The sequence below is a fragment of the Cyprinodon variegatus genome, unplaced genomic scaffold (assembly GCF_000732505.1).
Source record: "Cyprinodon variegatus isolate N-32 unplaced genomic scaffold, C_variegatus-1.0 Scaffold579, whole genome shotgun sequence".
Classification (NCBI taxonomy): Eukaryota; Metazoa; Chordata; class Actinopteri; order Cyprinodontiformes; family Cyprinodontidae; genus Cyprinodon; species Cyprinodon variegatus.
The window spans coordinates 35,237-56,243 of NW_015151032.1; the positions used below are offsets into that span (position 1 = coordinate 35,237).

Genomic DNA, 21,007 nt, shown 5'->3' on the forward strand with positions numbered 1-21,007 from the left:
AACGCTTTTAAAAGTCGATTTTTATCGATTTTATCGATTCGTTGTTGCAGCCCTAATCTGATATATTAACTGATATCTGATGATTATCGACCAGAATATTAGAAAAAACATGTACATACGCAAGATATGCAGCTTTAAAGCAAATTATTTTCTAGATTTATTTAATATTTATGATAAATATCAGCTTTTGGTAGAACTGTCATATTGGACCCTAAGTTACATATTTAGTCTTCATGAAAATCATTTTACAGTTGCTAAGTAAATCCTCAGGGTTACATGAACAATAAAATTACATAACAGCCCTTAGGAAATGGAACAGGCTCTCAATTAATGGCATTAAGTGAGAGTCTGTTCCATTTTGTTTTGCTTTTACATACACACACTTATGCTGACACAATGTTAACCACTCGTAAATCAGCTGTGTGATGAGAGAAAACGTGGCAAACTACCTCATCAAACAAAACATGCGCTGAACAAGCGAGCTGCATTTGCACGTACCTGTAAGTTTAGCTTTAAAATGTGCAGATTTTACAGCCTTTCTTTTAATTAGACTTATAAAAGGAAACAAATCAAGAAATCTTAATAATTTCTGACAGGAAATTTGAAAAATTACGAGATGGAACTTCTAAAGACTTTCCTGTTCAAAATGAATGACTATTTTAATTATAGAAAACGTCTGCCTCTGCACTTTGAGTTTTTTTGTTTAAAACAGGTGTATCATTTAAAGGGGTGTCAATATTTCCTTAATAGACACAAAACTTTTATGTTTGGATAAATATGGAGCAGAGAGATTTTTATTTTTTTTTATTTGTAGAGTTGTATAGGCAGCAACTTTCTTTCATTGTACCGTAGTCTCAGTCATATGTCCTGTCACGATATACTGTATTTAAACAGGCAAAGATAAGTCAAACATTCAGTCATAAATCTATATTTTTTATAGCTTGAAGAATTTCTTATGAAGAATTTCCTTTTTTACTATGGACAATTTTTGTGTGTGGTATAAAGATTGATTGATTGATTTTAGTTGAGTTTAGTGACAGCTCGTATTATTTTCTTCTTTTCCAAAACTTCATTTTATAGTTATAGCACTGTCAACAGTTAAGGAATGCTGATCAAATGCACCATTGGAAAAACTAAGAGGGGCTAAAACGCACAAAAATGTCATAAATATGTTTAAATTGGCTTGATAAGCAAATAATTTATTTTCAATTGTTTATCACATCCCTGCCATCCTAAAGGAGTGCTTGTCTGTAGAGTACGGGGAAAAGGATTTCAAGGTTTTTTAAAACAATACCCAACCGTCTTTTATCAAAGATGATAGAAGGCATTGCCAAAGGAAATACTAATAAGTCATTTTTGCCACAAACAATGTAGGAAGTAAAACAGAGATGTGAAAGAATGTGTTTTGTTCAGATGAAACCGAAGGGGAAATTTTTTGCCTGATGGGCAAAACTTTGTCCGGCAGATAACTAACGCGACACGTCCCAGTGAACGCAGCACACCACAGATAAAACATAGTAGTGGCAGCATCATGCTGTAGAGATACTTTATTTTTTTCACCAAGAACAGGGAAGCTGGTCAGAAGAGTTGATGGGGAGTTGGAGCAACAAATAAAAAACAAAAAGGCAACCTGGAAGACAATCTGCTAGTACAATGCCTCTAAACACACAGCCTACAGTGATGGAAATGTTTTAGACCATATGCGTTTGAATGGCGCAGTTTAGTTTTAGCAACTTGTTGAGGAACACAATGACAGACTGTCCCCATAGTAAAATATAGTAGTGACAGCATGATGCTGCGGGTATGTTTATACTCAGGAACTCATTAGTCGGTGTATGTTTAAGAAAGCCAAACCATGATAAGGTCTCTCTAAAGTTAGGCTGGTTTCAACATCTTCCTCTAACTTTACTTGACTAAGAAGCCTTTTTTGCTTTAAAGAAGAATGAAATTTGTAATTTAGATTTATAAATTAACTATTTTGTATTTAATGTGATAATTTATCCTGCTTTATCTTAATACTTCTGGTAGGAGAGAAAAAAAAAAGTTGGGTTCTTGTTTGTTGACATTTCTTTTGGAGAAGACATGAAGAGGAAAATTGTGAAAGAAGAACCTGTTCAGCTGATTAACCTAACCTTCCATGATTATTTATTTTAATTGAGCCTGGAGCAAGAAAAGAAAACTGAAAGGACTTTGAAAACTTCCTATTAACCCAAGCCACTGTCTGAGGTCATGGCTGGGATACCCATACATGTAACCCGCTAACAGAAAGTCAAATAAAAAAGGAACATGGTCATTTTGAATGGGATGCAAACAGTTTGTGACATTAATGAAAGATGGATCATCTATGGTATAATGCTGCTGCTGCTATTTTCTGCTGTGTTTTAGGTTTGTGTCGACAATGTCCTGAAGACGATGAAAGAAAACGCAAACAAAGCCAGCAGCATCCTGCTTACTGCCATACCACAGATCAGTCAGATGGACTGGACTCAGACCGTGAAGAACTTAAAAGTAAGCAAAGAGACGCTCTGTTTCACTTCAGGAAGGTCTTTTGGAACAATTCACTCATCCTTTTTAGGGCTTCATCCTGTAAATAAGCTCCTGTTTCTTTTTTTTTTTTTTTTTTTTTTCCCGTTATTTGTCACCAACTTTGAAGTTCCTCAGTAAAACACAACTGTCAAAAACCTCAATGCAGAACCCAAAAGAAACTACCCTAAAACGCTCCTTTGCTTTACCAGCATAAAGTTAGACTCTGTATGAGATAATTTACATTATGTGGAAGTAATTATGTAGAGTTCAACAAAAAGTCAAAGTTTTTTCCTGTCGTTTAACTCTGGTAACAGTTGAAGTAAATTTCTCTTATCAGTCATTTAAAAAGAGATAGAATAATAATTAAAATGTCTAAAGACGATAAATATTTTCTATATCCCTAGAATAACTTTATTCCCATACATTAAAGTGTAATGGGAGAAGACTATGCTTAATTCAAAACGTGCTGAAAAAAAAAGAAAAATTCAACATGTTTCAGCTTTATGGAAACTGCATAAATTGAATAAATACTGTAGGTATATTTTTATTTAGAATCTGAACTGATTTACATTTCTGGTTGAGCCTAAAATTATCCATCTATTTGTTAGATTTTGGCTATCTTTTGTGATTTACTAATTATGTAGTTGTAAATAAGTGATCTTAATTTACTTTACTGTTTCATTTAATTTTAACATATCTTGTACAGTATTCATTTTGCGTTTATGTCTCTGGCTAAATCTGGCATATTTACATGTTAAACCTTGTAAATATCTGCCATTTGTAATAAAGGAATAAGAATTTCACACACATTTTGTCTTCTAGATGTATGTGGTATTAAAACGTTTAGTTACCCAGCTAGATTTCCAGTTTAAAACTGAGAATCTGTGGGAGCTAAAGATCAAGGTGATGGTAAGGAGGCTTTCCCAACCTAAAACCCTCAGAGATAATCACCTGAAATAAATAGTCAGAAATATGGATATGTAAAGAGTTGACATTTACACTGGTTTGTTGAGATTTCGGATTTTTTTTTTTTTTATTCGTTTTTTTTTTTCTGTCAGGATACACTGATATCTATGACATGTCTATAAAGAATATATAGAGGGGAAAAAAACAAACAAAAAAACAAGGGATTGGCTAATTTTGGGCTTGGATTTGTAACTGTGATTCTGAGAACTGCTTTATTGGACCAAAAACAAAATCCCACATTTCCTGTATTTACCTCATAAAACAACCTTGTGACAAGAGGTTTTAATCTCAATCTAGGGTAAAATACCTCTTAAAATGCCAATGATTCTTTGAATAATTACCCTCGCTGATTGACCTCCATTTTAAACAAGCACTTTTAGTTAACGTGTCCTTCACACAAAGACTGCTGTGTATGTTTCAATTACTCTACTACACCTATAATTTTAAAATGATAAAATATGTCAAATATAGCTTTTGACCCCATTAGTTATTTTGGAAGAATCTTATTTTGAACATAATTGAATGTAGGGTTGAAACAATTAATTGGATTAATCATGATTATTCGATTATTGAAATAATCGTCAACTAATTTAGTAATCGATTAACGTGAACTGGAATATAGACTGTAAACTATGATTTTGCTGACAGAGCGACCTGCTGGGAGCAGTAATTATATGGAAATAGTTAAAAAAAAAAATAAAGTGTGTGTATATGTATATATATGTGTGTGTGTGTGTGTGTGTGTGTGTGTGTGTGTGTGTATATATATATATATATATAAATATTTCTATATAAATCTTTTTCTTCTGTCACTATGCTCTATCCAGAACTTCTAAAGTGGAAAAGTTTTAGTTTCACCTGGTTTAGTTTAATAAAACATCTTCTTTAAAAAGCCTTTGGCTATCCGATTATTAATCAATTAATTTAAAAAATAATCAACAGATTAATGGATTTGTAAAATAATTGTTAGTAGCAGCCCTAATTGAATGTTCATCATTCATCGCATTTCTCCTATTCTCACTATGGAAAACAGGCTCCTAAAAAACTCTCAACAACTTCCTCATCACTGCATCTGAAATAAAGTCTATGAAATGAAAGGATAAGTGGTTTCCTTTTTCTCGTTGCAGACGATGGCTCTGTGTTCAGTAATGTTACCAAAGCACTGAGTTGGCAATCAAAACTTGGACCAGAGGAGGAGGAGGAATAATCCCACACAAACACGTGCACGTATCCAGTCACTGACGAAACGGCGCCCAACTCTGCTTAAGGATTCATAATTGGTGAATCATTGAGAAGTGCCTCACAGGAATAATGCACCGGTTGTTTGTGTCTAGCTGGAGCTTAGGGACTTTCCTTTTTTGAAATGCACCTCGAAGCTTCATGCTGATTCACAGGTCAATCCTTTTCACCCTTTGATCCATGCTTTTTAAAAGTCTTGAAATTATACTTGATATGTTGCAGAGTGATATATTTTGTATTTTATAAACCTTTACACTTTCTATATGTCCTGCCTTTAAACTGTCCATCTTAGTCGCAATTTAACCAGATGGAAAGATGAACTTGCACGTTTAGCACCTACAAGTATTATATCAGTCTTGATCTCAATACAGCAGTTAAATTTTGATTTTTAAATCTCCAGATCATAAAAATATTTTTTTTGCTTTTTTAGTAAATTGCTTTTTGGTATAATCTTTTTCTTTCTGCTATCTTACAATTAATTGACAATAGAACTTGCAGTTTAAGTGCTACATGTAGTTTTTGCAGAACATATATTTCATGCAAATTTATAAAATAGGAAAACTGTAGGTTTATCCGTAAGTCCAGCGTTTCAATTCACTTAAATCATGTTTTGTGTTCTATCTTGTTATTTTGTTTGCCTTTACTTTTCATTGCTCTGTGTGTTGCACAATATCCAGCTCACTTGCATTTCCTCTTTTCTTTTTTTTTTTTTATGGCGGAACTGTAAACGCATCTGCATGAAAAACAATATCTGAATAAAAATATAAAGCAAAACTTTGAGGTAATTTCTCAAGTTAAATGAAAAAAGAAAACAAATGTTCTTTGTTGCTTTTTTTTGTTCTTTTTAGTTTAAATGCAAAATCTCAGCAGAAAATCTGAAGGATTGGATTACAGAAAAAGCAGCTTTGAAATGTTCCAGTCACTACTTATAATGAGTTAAAGACTGGCACTATATGAATAAGCTGAGATGAACTGAATGCTGGAAATCAGTTTTTTTTTTTCCAATGAATAATTTATTAATGGATACACAGTTTGTCAGGTTATTGCCACAAAGCTTGATATGTAAACTAATCCAATTATTTTTTGGAGGTAATGGGTTAAGCTAATGTTTTTAAATGCAGATGATATAAAGGCCATTCCAGTGGAGTATTGGTATTTGCCACGTGCATTGGGGATTTTTGATTTGGGCTTTAAAGAGGCTTTAGAAATGGAATTCATGCCCAAACTCCAGATTATGGTATTTAGCTTATGTAATTTATGCCCTGAACAAGGTTGCTATTAATTTTGTGCATGGGAACTGGACAAAATTCTACTAAATCTAACGGCTGATTGCATTTCAATAGGATAAGGTCGGCAGAAGGAGGAGCTGCCCAGGGTATATCTGCATTTATCAGGCTATTCAAGGCCAGTACAAACTTCATGATTTCTTTGTCAAACCTGCCGATACTGATTTAACCTTATGCACAAAAAGAAAAAAATGTGTTCCAGGTTTTGAATTAAGGTGGCTGTTTTTAGTCAAATAAAAGAAGCAATTACAAGCTTTACTCCATTCTTGCATTTAATCATTTAGCCCAGACTTGAGAAAGTGCATCAAACTAAATCCATTTAAATTGTCCTTACAGAGCTAGACTTCCCACTGTATCTTTTACTAGCCTGTAAAAGAAGGATCCAATTTCCACGCAATTTCAAGCATGTTTATCTTTACTTTTCAAGGGTTTAAAACCCTTACATCTATAATACATCTTTTTTAATCATCAAAGGTTCATTCACTATTTCTATAACGTGTCTCTGTATTGATTTTATAATAGTGCATAGTTTAAAAGAATTATTACATGTGCAAAAAGTCATGTCTTCTTATTTTGCTCTGAGTGCTACAAGTTACAAAAAAAAAAAAAAAAAAAAAGGTCCAGGGACAATTTTTTCAGAAGAGCAAAGGACATTTATAAAATTTTATAGCACCCTCTTAAATAAAAATTAATAACTGTAAAATATATAATTTTAAATGTGTCTAATAAAAGACCTATCTGGTTAAATAAAGAAATAAATTAAGGCCTTTTCAGGGCCGTATTTTCGGTCCTCAATCAGAACCAACAGAGTTAAATAAAGAAATATCAAAGCAAACACTGCTTATAGAGTCTCTAGGAAGGAAACCACATGGCTGTGTCCGCTCTGTCTGGCCAAATCAATCGGGAGACAGTCCGCTTTGTCTCGGGCCTGCAGGTTGGCCCCGGCCTCCACCAGGAGCCGCACCGTGTCCAGGAAGCCCGTCCGGGCCGCGTCATGCAGCGGGGTGGACCCGGTGCTGCTGTCCGCCACGTTTGGATCCGCTCCGTGTTCCAGCAGGAGCTGAGCTACCGGCGAGCTGCCCATCATCATCACCTTCACACAACACAACAGGGACATCAATTTATCTACTGACAAAAAGGGTTCTCTCCCGGGAAAAAAAAAAAAAAAAAATCAATGAGCATAATTGATTGGACATATGCAAAAAAACAAAAACAAAACTTATTTTCATTTTAAACGCTATTACACAAAAAATAAAAATAATAAACCGAATTGCTTACAGTCACTGATTTGAAAGTGAAGCTCTGCAAATATTTTCTTCTGTTAAACCAGCCGCACTAATAGGCTACTGCATTCCTAACAAGTTTTACCTGTTGGATTAATTAACAAAACACTATTGTAGAGTTAGAAAAAAGAATCCATTATGCTCTCAGTTGCTCTGCGTTATTTAATGTATTTACAACCAATTCATAGATATACATAAAAAAAATCAAGCAACTTTATAATTACTACCAATTTAAAAATTAAACCACTATTTAATGATTAATTTATATATATATATATATAGGCATATATTAAAAAAAAACTTACTTTACGGGATTATTGTATTTTTTAGATAAAGCTGCTTAAAAGTGTACTTTAATAACAGCCTAAATATCAGGTCTCATAATGGAAATTAAGCCTGCAGTCAACATGAAAACTAATCATGAAAACAAAACTGTGTGTATATTATATTTATTGTGCGGTTTCGTTTCTGGGCGGCTTTGAAATGCATCCCACTTTTCTTTCTAAGCCATAAAAAAATTCCCGTCACCGCTTTTAAATGAGATAAATGTTTAAAATCAGTCAATATTATATATAGCATATATATATATATATATATATATATATATATATATATATATATATATATATATCCATGCTCATGAGACAGTGCGTCATTAGGACCGTGACTATTCTTTTTTTTTTTTTTTTTTTAGTGACCCTGATTCCACAGCCTGTTTTTAAAAGCGGCCCCTGAGTTTTTAACATTGATAATTCCGGCAGAACCTTTAGCAGTGGTCGCTGTTGGATGTTGTTGTTTTTTCCGCGGATGCTTGAGCGCATCTGGAGCCACTGACCTGCAGAGCCGTTCGCCCAAACCCATTAAGGCCGTTAACAGGAGCTCCTTTCAGCAGCAGACGCTTCACCTCGGCCGTGTCTCCCTTCGCCGAGGCCGTTGTCAGCTCATCCTCCAAGGTCATTGTCAGCGACAGGATGTTTCTTTCTTCCAGCGTCCTCCTCTGACAGGTAGGGCGATGCTCCCGAGGAACGGCAGCTCACAAACTGGTCCGAGCGCTTTCTATATTGGTCCAGAAATGCGCTCACAGCTTTTAAAATGAATCCTCCGAAGGTTATTCCTTAAGTTCTTCTCTGTCTTGTTTTGTTTTTCTCCAGGACCCACTGGGTTCGGCCAGAACAGCCTGCGCTTGTCCACCGGCTGTCGGACGGACGGTGTGTGTCCGGACTTGTCTTGTTTTTAATGAATGGGTGGCGTCATAATGTTCAACTGCTGCGCGCTGCTGCGCATGCGCAAAGGACTGTACAAATAAGGGCTGTCGCTCCTCCCTTCACTATCCTGTTCATGTGTTTAACCTGTCATACAGTAGCTGCCACCCAATGAATGAAAAATAACGTAAAATCATTAAAATAGATAATAATATAATAATAACACAAAAATAATCAAGATGCAGATTAATTGAAATAGGGAAACATTACTGAGTTTGCATTCCAAAACATGTGAAAAACAATCCACTGAACTTTGTTTCCAAGTTTGAAGAGGTTACGCTTCCCATCCAGGAAACATATTTTTATTGTTTTTTTTTTTTTTTTTTTTTTTTTTTTTTTACAGGGTCCTGTCTGGCAATTTGGCAATAAGAATAATTTAATCTGAAAAACTCACACAAAGAGAAAAGACAATTAGAAGAAATGTATTGATACAATTACTTTGTCTTTGGCGCTTCCATCGTTTCACTTAGACTTACAGTGCTGTGGAAAAGCATTTGCTTCATTTTAGATTTTTTACATTATATGTCACATTTAAACATGGTAAATAATAGAATTCAACTTGTAGGAAAAAGATAAAATGATTAGATACATTTATTTTTAAATTGATAATCATCCTAGAAATGTCACCAATTAAGGCAATAATACTCCTATAGAGTTTGCGGTAATCTACAGTTATACATTTCTTTACATATGGGAAAACTTTTGCCCAAACTTAGTTGTGTCATTTTTGTCACAGTAAATGTTTTTTTGAGCATAAACAGTATATGTAAGGACATATCATAGCATCTCAAACTATTTTAGGTCCTGTCTTTGACTGAAGTACCATAAAACCTTTATTTTTGGCCTATTCAGAGTTGGACTTGCTTATTTGCATTGGATTATTGTTTTGCTTCATAACCCATGTGATCTCTTCAAAATCACAACTGTTTCCAAACACTTTTGCTGAGTAATCCGCAAAGGAGGGGAGGCCACATTTCTTAGGGTGTAACGCTTCCCTGTTTGAAAAAAAAAAAAAAGCAAAGGGGTCTGAATGTCTAGTTAAAGAAATCAGTACTTGCCAACAAAGCACAATGCATGAGAAGTCATGCAATTTTGGTGCTGGATATGGGCCCTGAAACACAATTCTGTTTGGGGCCCTGTTCAACATTTTATAACTCAACTTTTCCTTCAGCTATATTGTGTTGCCTACTGAATATGGGGACCAAAGCAGCGTAGATCAGATGAGATTGCTGAAAGGATATCTACTCTGTTATTGTACATGTTCTCTGGGAGACAGATACCATCTGAACATGAATGCTTGTGGTTAAGAGATTGAACGTCATGCTGGAACACACTGGAACCTCAGCAAAGCCAATCGCTTTTCATACATGTGTGTAATTAAAAAAATAATAATCTTAAGTGCACTCAGTGTCAAGGGATTACTTTTTTATTTGAGGCTGGGTTTTAAGTGATTCACATTGCCTAATGTTTAAACACCTTTCTTTCATGTTTTTGCAAATTATAGATTAGGAATCTTAACCAGCTATTTCCAGGAGAGATGAGAGCAGACAGATCATCCCTGTATCAATATTGACTCAGACATGCAGACATATACACTCACAAAAAAGTGCTGCAGCTGTCTGTTTTGGGCTGAGTGCTGTCTCAGCTGCATGCAGAGACTTGCTTTACATATGTTGATAACAGACTTTTGAAATGTTTTTTTTTTTTTCAACTTAAGGAGAGGAAATTGACTCATATCTGAGGGAGATGACAACACTAACAAAGCGGTACAGCCTCTGATCTAAAAGCTGTGCAGTAGGATATGAAATCAGTTTTCAGTCATGTGAAATGTGTTTAGGAAACTCAGACATGACCTAAACTAAACAGGTGGGTAGAGTGATCTCCCCACTGAAAAGAGGAGGTTGAGTTATTTTAGGTCACAAACAGAGCTCCCACGCTTAAGGAGACGGGCGGGGTGCATTGACTGGATCAGTACTTTCTTAGTCATTAGCTCCTCCCCCTTCCCAGTGTCCCATTTTTAGACTCCCTGATTTTTGATGACTACCTGCGTTTCCTCCTGAACTGCGCAGCCCTTGTTTTCTCAGACTAAAGATCAAAGTGAGGAGGGCTGCGGGTCCAGAGGGCATCAGATCCAGGCGATTGAGGTCCTTGAGAACCCTGCCTTAAAGCTTTTCAATGTTTCCCAGCTTCAGCAGAGCTCATTCAGGTGATTGCAGTTCAACAAAAGCTTGTTAATCAGCTATTAAGGGAAATCAGCTGTGCTGAAGCAGGGGGAACCCCTACTGCCTGCAGGACAGCGGCTCTTGAGGACATACATGATGTAAGGAGGCAGGACTGCATGTCTGACAGGCAGGGCTGTAGCCCAGGACCACCGCAAGGAAATACTATGGCAGAGATCCTGTTGACCCTCTACACTGAAAATCCCTCCATCAACTGCCTGCAACCTTCAGAAGGTCTCAGAGAACTATGCTACAGTCAGCTTCATCACAGATGAGACAGGAAATACACAGCTGTGTAAACTGCAACAGAACCACATCAAGGCTGAGATGGGGAAAACCAAGGAGCTGGTGGTTGAGAAATACATGAGGCTGATGTAAACATCACATTTATATCAGGGTATTCAGCTTAACATAAAATGGACTGGAACGACTAAATTCGAGCCAAAATTGACCCTGTCTTCTGAGGAGACAAATCTTTTGGAGTGCAGGCAGAACTCCTTTAGACCTTCTAAAGCTTGTGGTGGCATCAGCCATCTTTTAGGGTGTGGTATGTTGGAGCAGTTCATCTGTAGCTGAGAGGAAGCTGGTGGATAAGCTCATTAGGATGGACAGCTATGTCTTAGGATGCCCCCTGGACACGGTGGGCAGGGAAACTGTAAGAAATCTAACATTACTGTCAGAATATCTCCCAAGCAGCATTAAGCCACAAGAAGCCCTTTAGTGGCCTGTAGGACTCCTGACCACATAGAGGCACAAAGGAAGCAACGGCAAATCCTTCCAGCTGCTGTTAGATCTTATAACCCCCTAACAGGCTCAATAGGCGTTTACAACCATGGCATTATTATTATTATTTTATTTTTTTACATCCATTTAGTTATTTGCATAGTTTTTCAATTCTATCTCTGAAAGGACTTTTTTTTTTCTTGTGGTCTTGAACATTTTCCATTTAACCTGAGCATTCCATTTCTTTAAATACCTATACAGGTAATACAATACATATATATCAAGTATGGTAATTTGTCCATTAAGTATGATTGTTAAATTAATTCCATTATATGTTAGTTAATTTACAATGTTCGTTTCATAATTTTACTTTTAATGTTATTGAAGAGTTATTTCAAAGGATTTCCGTGTTTTGGCTCCATCCCCACCAAGCTTGTGTTTCAAGAAGCTTTGTTCTGGAGCAGGACTGAGCCGTGCTGTGCAGTGCTGTAATGTGATGGCAACAGAGTGCTGCTTGGCAACAGAATGGATCGGCTGTATGTTGGTAGAAGGTGAATGGAATGAAATGAGTTTTTGAATGACCAGCTGAAGATTTTACAGCATGCCCCACTGTACAAAACTGTATGAAGCTAAAAAACTTGAGAGCATCTACAAAAATTTTAAAGATCACAATGGCTGGAGTCAAACTGAAAGCGATGTGTGGAGGTTAACGTTTATTAAAAAAGAAAAAGAAAAAAACAGCTGTGACAACCCCTGCCTAAATAGGTTACAATACACACACAAGAGCATTCATTTCATTTCTAACATTTAAAGGATATCATTTTGCTATTTGCAAAATTAAACCATGCCTGAGGGCTGTTTGAAAAGAGAAAGAAAGAAAGACACATCATTGTTTCTGAGTTATACACAAGCAGGGACTATTCATTAAATACGTCAATCAGTTAATGACGGACCAACACTTCTCCAGAACCAAAACCAAAACCAAAAAACCACCATGAAACAGCTAATGCAACAGCAGGTACAGGAAAAAGAAAGTATCTCTGAAATAGGCCTGCAGCCAAGATCACAAGCTGCTGGAGGAGGAGCTTCAGGTCATAACTCCAGCCATCAGTGAGACAATCGAAACATAACAGGTTCAGTGCAGAGTGCAGATGGGTAGAGTGGTAAACAGAAAGGAGGCATTGGTCGTTCTTCCTTTATTGTCTTAGAAAAAACTCAAAGTTCTTCTTCTCCTGAAACTCATTACAAAAAGAAAGAAACATGTTAATGTTTAAAAGTTTATAAAACTTGTTTTAAAGCATTTTTTGCTTTAAGACAATTTTTAAAATGTGAAATATTAGAAACAAACCAAAAGTGAGTTTTTTAAAAATATATATTTTTAATTTTATTGCCATGGCTTTGTTCCACCTGTGGAAGCTGTACAAGGAAAGATGGTATGGTGAGAAATAAATCGAAACATGGCAATTTTTTTCTTGGTAATTTGTCTGTTCTTGGTAATGGGTTTATTGAAAATGAGGTCACATTTGTGTAGCAACCTGCAGAATGAACAGATGCATAAAAAGAAAAAAGAAATAATCAAGAAAAATATGTTATGAAGTTAAATGACACAGTAAATATATTTTTGAACTAATGAATGGAAAGTGCAAACACGCATAGAAAGTAAAGAGAGCTGTTGAAAATTATCAGTATTTATGCAGAAATCCTGCATAAAAACCTGATGGACTATACCAAGGTTTCTGATTTCCAATGTTTCTCCCAGCAAACACAGCTTTAGATAAAAGGAGCTCTAATCTTTTGTGTGTTCAAATAAGGGCGCCATATTTGGGAAGTGGAAACAATCCAGAGGCCAACCGTGGTTAATTTCTCACATGATTTCTGACAGAAGAGCCAATAAGTTATACTTAGAAGAGCATCCTTGACACTCCTGAAGCACATCCAGTAAAGTGTGTCCAGATGCGTCTGATGCCTCTGCTCTGGCAGAGAGCGGCTTTGCTATACTTGCTGTTGAAAGTGGGTAAAAAGTAGTTTTGATATGTTTTTAAATGAGAAAGTCCACCTGAAAACTTAATCTGTGCAGTCAGTTAATCAAAATTACCATCCTGCCTGCAAATATTATTGCCCTGTCGGAGCCGCTCAGACCCAAGCACACCTGTGGTGCTCTGTCACTGGAAATCCCATTTAAAGGGAGCCTCTGGCCAGGTCGCCTCTTCATGGTTTTCTGCTACTGTTCACGATGCTTGAAAGGCATTTTTCACATACGTAATCCGTCCCAGCCAGAAGCTCATGACATGCTGCTCCTGCTGCTCAAAATCCACTGCAGGACCTCTTGCTGCGCCTTGATGAACCATTTTTGCATGTAAACTAGCTGCTTCTGCTGCCTCTAGCACGTGCGGTCTGAACCTAGCATAATGGCAACAGTAATATTATAAGTAAAGGAAAGAGGAATTGAAAGTTGTCCAGGAAGTGCTTAACAGGAACCCGAGAATAAAACAGACTGTTTTTTTTTACAAATACAATAATATGATGAACACAGTCAAGAAATTATTTTTTATTTTCATAAAAAAATAACAACCCAGTAAATCATCTATATAATTGAGTTAAAAAAATGTAGAGAGAACTAGAGATCAGAATATATAGAAGATCCATCTTCTGTTTATTCCATCAAGGTCACAGTGGGGCCTATCTCCAGCAGTCAATGGGCGAGAGGCAGGGTACACCCGGAACAGGTCGCCAGTATGTCACAGGCTTCCAGAACTTTTAAGTTTTAAAGGCCATTTAAAAATCAGAAAAAAAGCAATGCTCATCACGGCTTTACCCATAAAGAGCAGGTATCAGGTTATATTCATTTATTTAATATTCATTCACTTTGTCATTCTGTTAACTGCATATTGATTTCTTCGTATCTGTAGATTGTTTAGGGTTTCAGTAAGAGAAAATTCTGAATAATTTTTTTTTTTTTTTTTGGTTTCAGAAAGCCAGAGAGCTTTTATTTTGAGTTCAAGTTATAACTGCAAGAACTTCTTGAACTGCAGTCAGTGAAAAATCTCTATACAGTTTCAGCCGGCATATCACTCCGATAGCAAGATGAGGACAAATTCTTTGTGCTGTGCTTCGTTATGATGCCAGCAACATGCTGCGAGGGATGTTACTGTAGCACTAACACTCCTACTGTGTGATAGAGGCGCCAATGGCAGAGTGTTGAAAGTCCCTCCCAGCCATAAAGATCCCTGGACTTCAAACCCAGACAGGGACTATGATGCTGTGCCAACCTGTTTCTCTGTCATTGAGCAAAACAGAGCTTGGAATTTGTAAGATTATATGTTTCAACATATACGGATTATACATTTATGTTTTCAGAAAGGAAAGCATTGTGATTTTGATGTTTACAGTAGTGGATGGATATCTAATATCTGAACTGTTGGCATCCCTGCTGCACAGTTTTGTGATGTTCAACTGTCACAGACCATAATGACAAATAAAAGAAGAAGTCTACTGTATTCGATGTAAAAGTGAAAGCAATAATTTAGTCAGTTTCACATTTGGAGACTTCAAACATCTATCTATTCATTTATGTTTGGGTTTCTAGGCATAACTGGAAGCTTAGATAGCATCACATTCAGTGTTGAACAGTTTTTTATCTGCTGAGCAAGTGTAAACATGTCATATTTGTCATCTCAAGGGGCAAAAAGGGATTTTTTTTCCTATTCAATTTTGTATTAAATACTATAAATCAGTGCAAATATGTAAGTTTGTAATTAACTCACATATATCGTTTGTCTACATTAATTTCTTTTGATTCTTCTGCTTGGTTAACACATATATAATTATCATATTTCTTATAATTTCTAATTTACCAATCACTTTCTAAATTAACTGCAGTAGTTATTTCCTTTCATTGAGTGCTCTTTCTTGCCTTGCAAGTAAAATATCAATATTTTGATCAAAGTAATAAAACCATCCACCTTGGTGAGCACCTCTTCCACATTTAGCTGATGCAGTTAGATTTTGTTTCTTTTTTTCTGGAGCTGAAATTTGAGCTTTTCTTTTTGGGTTACATATATTTCTGTTTTCCTTTGAGCACACCCTGCAAGACTATTTCCCAGTGAGCTTTAGAGACGGAAAAATATCCCAATATCAGCTGCATTTCTACTCATTTTCCCATAAAGTCATGAAGTTGTTCTTCTTACCAATTATTAATAATATTTGTTGAATATAGACAAAGAATATTGTGTAAATCATGTGGTACATGTAAAATATTTAATTTAGTCTTGATCTACTCCCATGTCTTTTTGTGTCTTCTTTAACTTTAAATATCTATCAAATCACAATCATGCATTAATTTAGTCTCTACCAGCAGCATTATTGCTATTCGTTTTAAATATGTTAATGTTTTAAATTCCATTAACAAGAATTATGCCCTAAGGCAGGGGTCACCAGCATGGTGCCCGCAGGCACCAAAGGGCCCTCAAGGACCACAAGGGGTGCCCTTAGAGTCTTCTGAAAATAGAACAACTCAACAGTGAGCTACGTTTGAAATTTCACTGTATTCTGTTGCTCTTCTTTTTTAATTGTGTTATAGAACATTTCATCATTTAATCATATACGGCATTTAAGCATTTATAGAGATTTCAACATGAAAATGTCTAAAAGAAAATTATAAATTTAAAGAAACGATAAAGATATGTTTATAATGTATGAAGTTTAGGTGAACGTTGACCCTTGCCATTCATAGGTCAGTATTGGTAGCCCTTCCTGTGACTCAGTACCCCTGAATTAGCCCTCAGCTGTGAAAAGGTTGGTGACCGCTGCCCTAAGGCTTCTTATTTCCTCCTGTTTCCACTTTAGATTGTTTTATTTATGTGAGTTTCTAGTCACACTCAGACTTACTCTGAACTGATTTGACCTTAGAGTTGAGTTACTTCCTACACTCTGGAGTGGAGGAAGTGGCTTACATCCATCTTGGACAACACCCTCTGCACCCCACTGTAGAGGAAGACTTTTACACCCTGTTTGTAAAAAGGTGCGCTAGCGCAGTTAATTCATCCATGCTGCAACCAGACTCTACGACAGCAATAACTTGTGCAATGTATAATTTGCAATTACTATTTGATACCCTGTGGAAAAAAACAGTTTCTCTATATTTAACACCCAGTGCAATAACTATATATATGAATAAAAGTATCCAACTATATAAATACCCATGTAAACACCCTATGCAATATCCTACTATATATAAAAAAAAGCTGTCATATCTGGACGCACTTTTACTGTATATATCCCATGTACTTTTTTCTTCCTTTGGCACCTTATTTTTCTCCTTTGACTATTTGAGCTGATGTAACAAGTTAAATTCTCTACTGTAAGATCAATAAAGTCACTCAATTAATCAATCAATTGATATCACCTGTTTTGAGTCAAAATCCTGGATATCAAAAACAAAGTTGGTATCCGCTTTCTACTAAGAATAAATGAAGCCTGCTTATTGAAACAGGCTCCAGATCACAGCTTCCTATCAACACATAGGATTAAAGAGAAAACAAAACAGTAAAATCTTGCTTTTTTTTCAAGCTGATTCATTGAGTAAAAACTATCAGTGCATTGTTGCTTGATTTGCCAGAGAAGCTGTTATAATTGTGGATTCTTTTTTTTTTTTTTTTTTTTACAATTCTCAAACATTCATAGCAAAACTTTACCTAAAAGATGAAAAAAATGATGTGAGTGTTAATGATTACTGGTGTTAATAGTTGCTAAACTTAAAGACTAATAGGTGTTTGCATTTTCTAACCACTTAATTATTTACCCTAAAAGTTAATTTAATCTAACTTCCTGGGGTTTGTAGCTGTACTAGTGCTAAAGCTGGCTCTAAATCACAAAAGCAGGTAGACCTTCTGTTTCAGCTATGTACTTGGATTCTTATGAATGAATATGAATGAAAGACTACTGCAATGCAATTTTTTTTAAATAAAAACATGTTTTTAAGTATGTCAGAAGATGCTCCAAATATAATTTTAATCAAGAGATTAAATCCACTGACTTTAGGTTTAGGTTTCTCGTCCTGCAATGTCATGATTAGGGATAGCCCTCAGGGGAGGAAATAAACAGAAGGTATTAAATTAGGTTTAGGTGCTACAGTAAGTCTGCTCACCTCCGTTGTATGTTTCCTTAAACACCTGAGAAGCAAACTTTTTTGTGCGTGTGTTGTTTAACAGAACTTTATTGGCCAAAGTATAAAATATCAAGTAAACAAAGAACAGTGTTCAAAAACGTATATTCATGAAATCTGGGTATAAAATGAAACTTTGGATTGCCTTAAGATTTGAAATAAAAGAATTTAACTAAAAAGAATTAAAATTTTGGCTGAATTAATCAACGTCCGGTGTAATCTGGTGTCTTTACTTATATATGTTTCTTCTTTACATTTATGAAACATACATTGTAACCTGAAATAGCTTTAATTGTTTAACTTACTTTCCTGAAAAAGTGTGCTTATGATGCAGATGATTAGCTACAGTATTATCACAGCTAATAAACAGATTAACATATAATGATTTTGTTATTAGAATCTACAATAGTAAATGATAAATGTCTGATAGGCGATGTCAATAGATCCAGTTGTCTGTTTAAATGTGAGCAGACCTGCTTGGAATGTCATTTTGTCTCGAAGTTCAACCTCTGAGATAGAGCGTGTGGGTGGAGTTGTTGGCTTGGAAGTCCCCTCTGTATGTGTCTGTGTGTCTTATGCTTGTGTGAGAAAAAAAAAGACCCTTTGTGAATGAAACTGACATGATTTTTTTTGGTGCAATCCTCTGAGTTTTATCACAAAAAATATATCACTGAGTTTTTTTTTTCTTCAAAAAATGAAAGGAAAACGAGGAAAGTAAGGATTGCTTGTAAAAGCGTCTACGGCTATAACCAATGGGAAGACATGACATCACTGTGCTGGGAGTGTTCCTATGGGCACAAAAAATGCTTGATGAAGAAAGTCCCTTCTTTGCTGCTAAATTTAGCAGTTTGGTTTGTAGAGATTTGGTCAGTGGTGGTCTGGATATCACTGTAATCTGTCAGTTTTATTAAGTTTAGTTCCTCCAGCATTTTTTGTTGTTATTATTTGTTCGAAAGATTATGATTTTTACATTATAACACCTCTGCAAACCAACACAATTACACACCCAAAGCCTCTGTCCTAAGCAGCCGAGAACGGGAATACCTGGTTGCTGGCTCCCATTGAATTAAATTACATCCGGTTGACTGACCTTTACATTCTCCCTTTATTGCTGCTTGAAATACTTCCCTGCAGCAAGTTTACCTGTAAACTTAGTATTTACAATCCTCACATATGTAAATGAAAAGGCATTTGTCACAAGGAGAAATCATATGGCTCATTGCATGTTTGTGTTTGGTTGTTTTTTGCATGCTTTTAACTTCTTCCTGTTTCTTGCCCATCGGTGACCATCTTCTAGTGACTTAAGTAATCAATACAAAGTCAGTAGACTGTGGCAAAGACAGGGAGTTAAGAGAAAAAACAACATCCAAAAGGACATTTTGTATTCCATCTACTCGGATGGCTGGTAAGCACTTCTACACAGCGTGTGATGTTTCACTGTTCTGTGTTAAGACGAAACTCAGCCCCACATGCCTCTTTTATTGTTTTACAGCAGTCACATCTTCCCCATGTGTCAAAGACAGCTGATGAAGTACAGAAACTGTTTTTAGAGCAATTACTTTTGTGACTTTTAGGATTAAAGTGCAAAAACATTTCAATAGATGCCTTTGTTTAGGTTATCTTAGGGAGGATTGACACTGATCCAGGTCTTAGTCTGCTATTTGCAGAGTGGTCATTATCACAGAGACTGACCTTACTGGGCTTTGGCAAACACAATGTAGTGCACTGTCTAGTTGAAAAAAAAAAGCCTTTCTTTCCTCATCTACAGAATTTGGTTTGAAGTCAGAGGTGGATCTCATTTTTTATTTTTTTTTAACTAGAGGCTGCCTTCTGACTGGAGTTGAACCCATCTGATAATCAGATGTCATTTCCTGCACTTATGTATCACATAACTCTGATGACCAAATCATCCAAAACATCAATGTATTTCTTTGGGAATTTCAGTGGTAGACAAAAAACAAGCACATAATTGTTTTTTATGAAAAGAATAGAATATATTTCTTCTAAATTTCTGATAACATGTAAGAACCTTATAGTACATGTATACCAAGGAAGAGGGTATACATGTACAGAGTGAAGGGCCAATTTTTCCCTAAATTACGCTACACATCTAGTTAGGAGGATGTCTGAGGCAGCTTTGCACAGTTACAGATTGACATTTTCTGCTGATCCTTCTTGCAAAAATAGCTTAAGGTCAGGGAAATATGATTCAGAGCATCTTGAAATTATTTTCCTAATCGTACTACAGAGGTCCAGTTCTGCTTTTCATTACCTTATTCTGCCAAATTATGGACCTGATCTCTGAAAGGTTTGCATTTTTAAAAGTGCAATTTTGTTAGCCTGTGTGAAGCTAATCTTCAAAGCAGGTGCAGTTCATGTTGTGGGTGTGTAAGCTGTGCAGAACAGCACATGCAACTGTTTTTGCTGCTTGTGACTTGATGAATATGTAGATTGTAATGTTATGAGTAAACCATTCAAAGTACTGGGTGGAGAATGTTCAAGTGTTACCTACGGGATATAGATTATTCAAACCTGCAGGACATATCTGGGGCTGAAAATTATTTAAATGAAAGCTGAAAACTTCCATGCAAAACTTTGTCAGAGTTGCCAACAAAGAAGCATTGATACAGAAACAGAAAATGAGGAGTCTGGGTGTACGTGTATGAACTTAATTGGGAACAGAAAAATATTAGTGTTAAAAAAGACATCTGTGCAGACAAGCTCTGATTAGTTAGTTTTTTGCCCAAGCAGAATGGATTCTTTAAAGATCAGGCTTTATGTGTCCATCTATAGCTCTGCCTGTATGTTTAGAATGATTGTCCTTCTGGAAGGGGAGCCTCGTCCTCGATCTAACATTTTTTTCAGCGTCTAACCTGTTTTCTACCAGGATTGCTCTGCAAGGCTGGTGCTGTGTTTTTTTTTTTCAATGTTTGCATGGTTCAAGTCTCTGAAATAAAACAAAACTTTATTGAACAGGCATCTGTCCTTCTCAACTTGCTGTTGAGAAGTAAATCTAATCAATTAAACCAGCTAATTGGGAGCAGACACATCTTAACACATCAGTATAATTAGATGTAGAACATTCTTCTCTGTAGTTTTTTTTATTTCTTTGTCCGTGCATAAATAGGCCTGTTTAAATGGTGCACAGAAACGCTGAATCATTCGCTAACAGTAGGTGAACAGGTTTTGCATTTCGGTTAGCACCTTCACTATAACACAATTATCCTTATTTTGAGTTAGCCTTCCTTGTGGACTATGTAACATGCAACTTTGGGAATTTTTTTCATCTTATGAAAAACTGAAATAAAATGTTGTATTTCGTTAACAAGCCCTTTTCTAG

At 35.9% G+C, this 21,007-nt stretch overlaps 2 protein-coding genes across 2 annotated transcripts in view; one reads left to right on the plus strand and one right to left on the minus strand.

The window, feature by feature from the left end:
* mtap (methylthioadenosine phosphorylase) overlaps positions 1-5,416 on the plus strand; it is a 30,973-nt gene extending 25,557 nt beyond the window's left edge. Inside the window, exons 7-8 of the mRNA XM_015392217.1 lie at positions 2,386-2,508; positions 4,620-5,416. Coding sequence (XP_015247703.1) covers positions 2,386-2,508; positions 4,620-4,658 — 162 coding nt within the window. The 3' untranslated portion in view covers positions 4,659-5,416. The remainder of the gene's footprint in view (positions 1-2,385; positions 2,509-4,619) is intronic.
* On the minus strand, positions 5,360-8,532 carry cdkn2b (cyclin-dependent kinase inhibitor 2B (p15, inhibits CDK4)). Its single transcript, XM_015392218.1, has 2 exons — positions 8,136-8,532; positions 5,360-7,110 (listed from the first exon to the last, which is right to left on the minus strand). Exons 1-2 carry the CDS (start codon positions 8,256-8,258, stop codon positions 6,859-6,861), a joined length of 375 nt encoding a protein of 124 aa, XP_015247704.1. The 5' UTR covers positions 8,259-8,532; the 3' UTR covers positions 5,360-6,858.
* Positions 8,533-21,007: the final 12,475 nt, after the last annotated feature.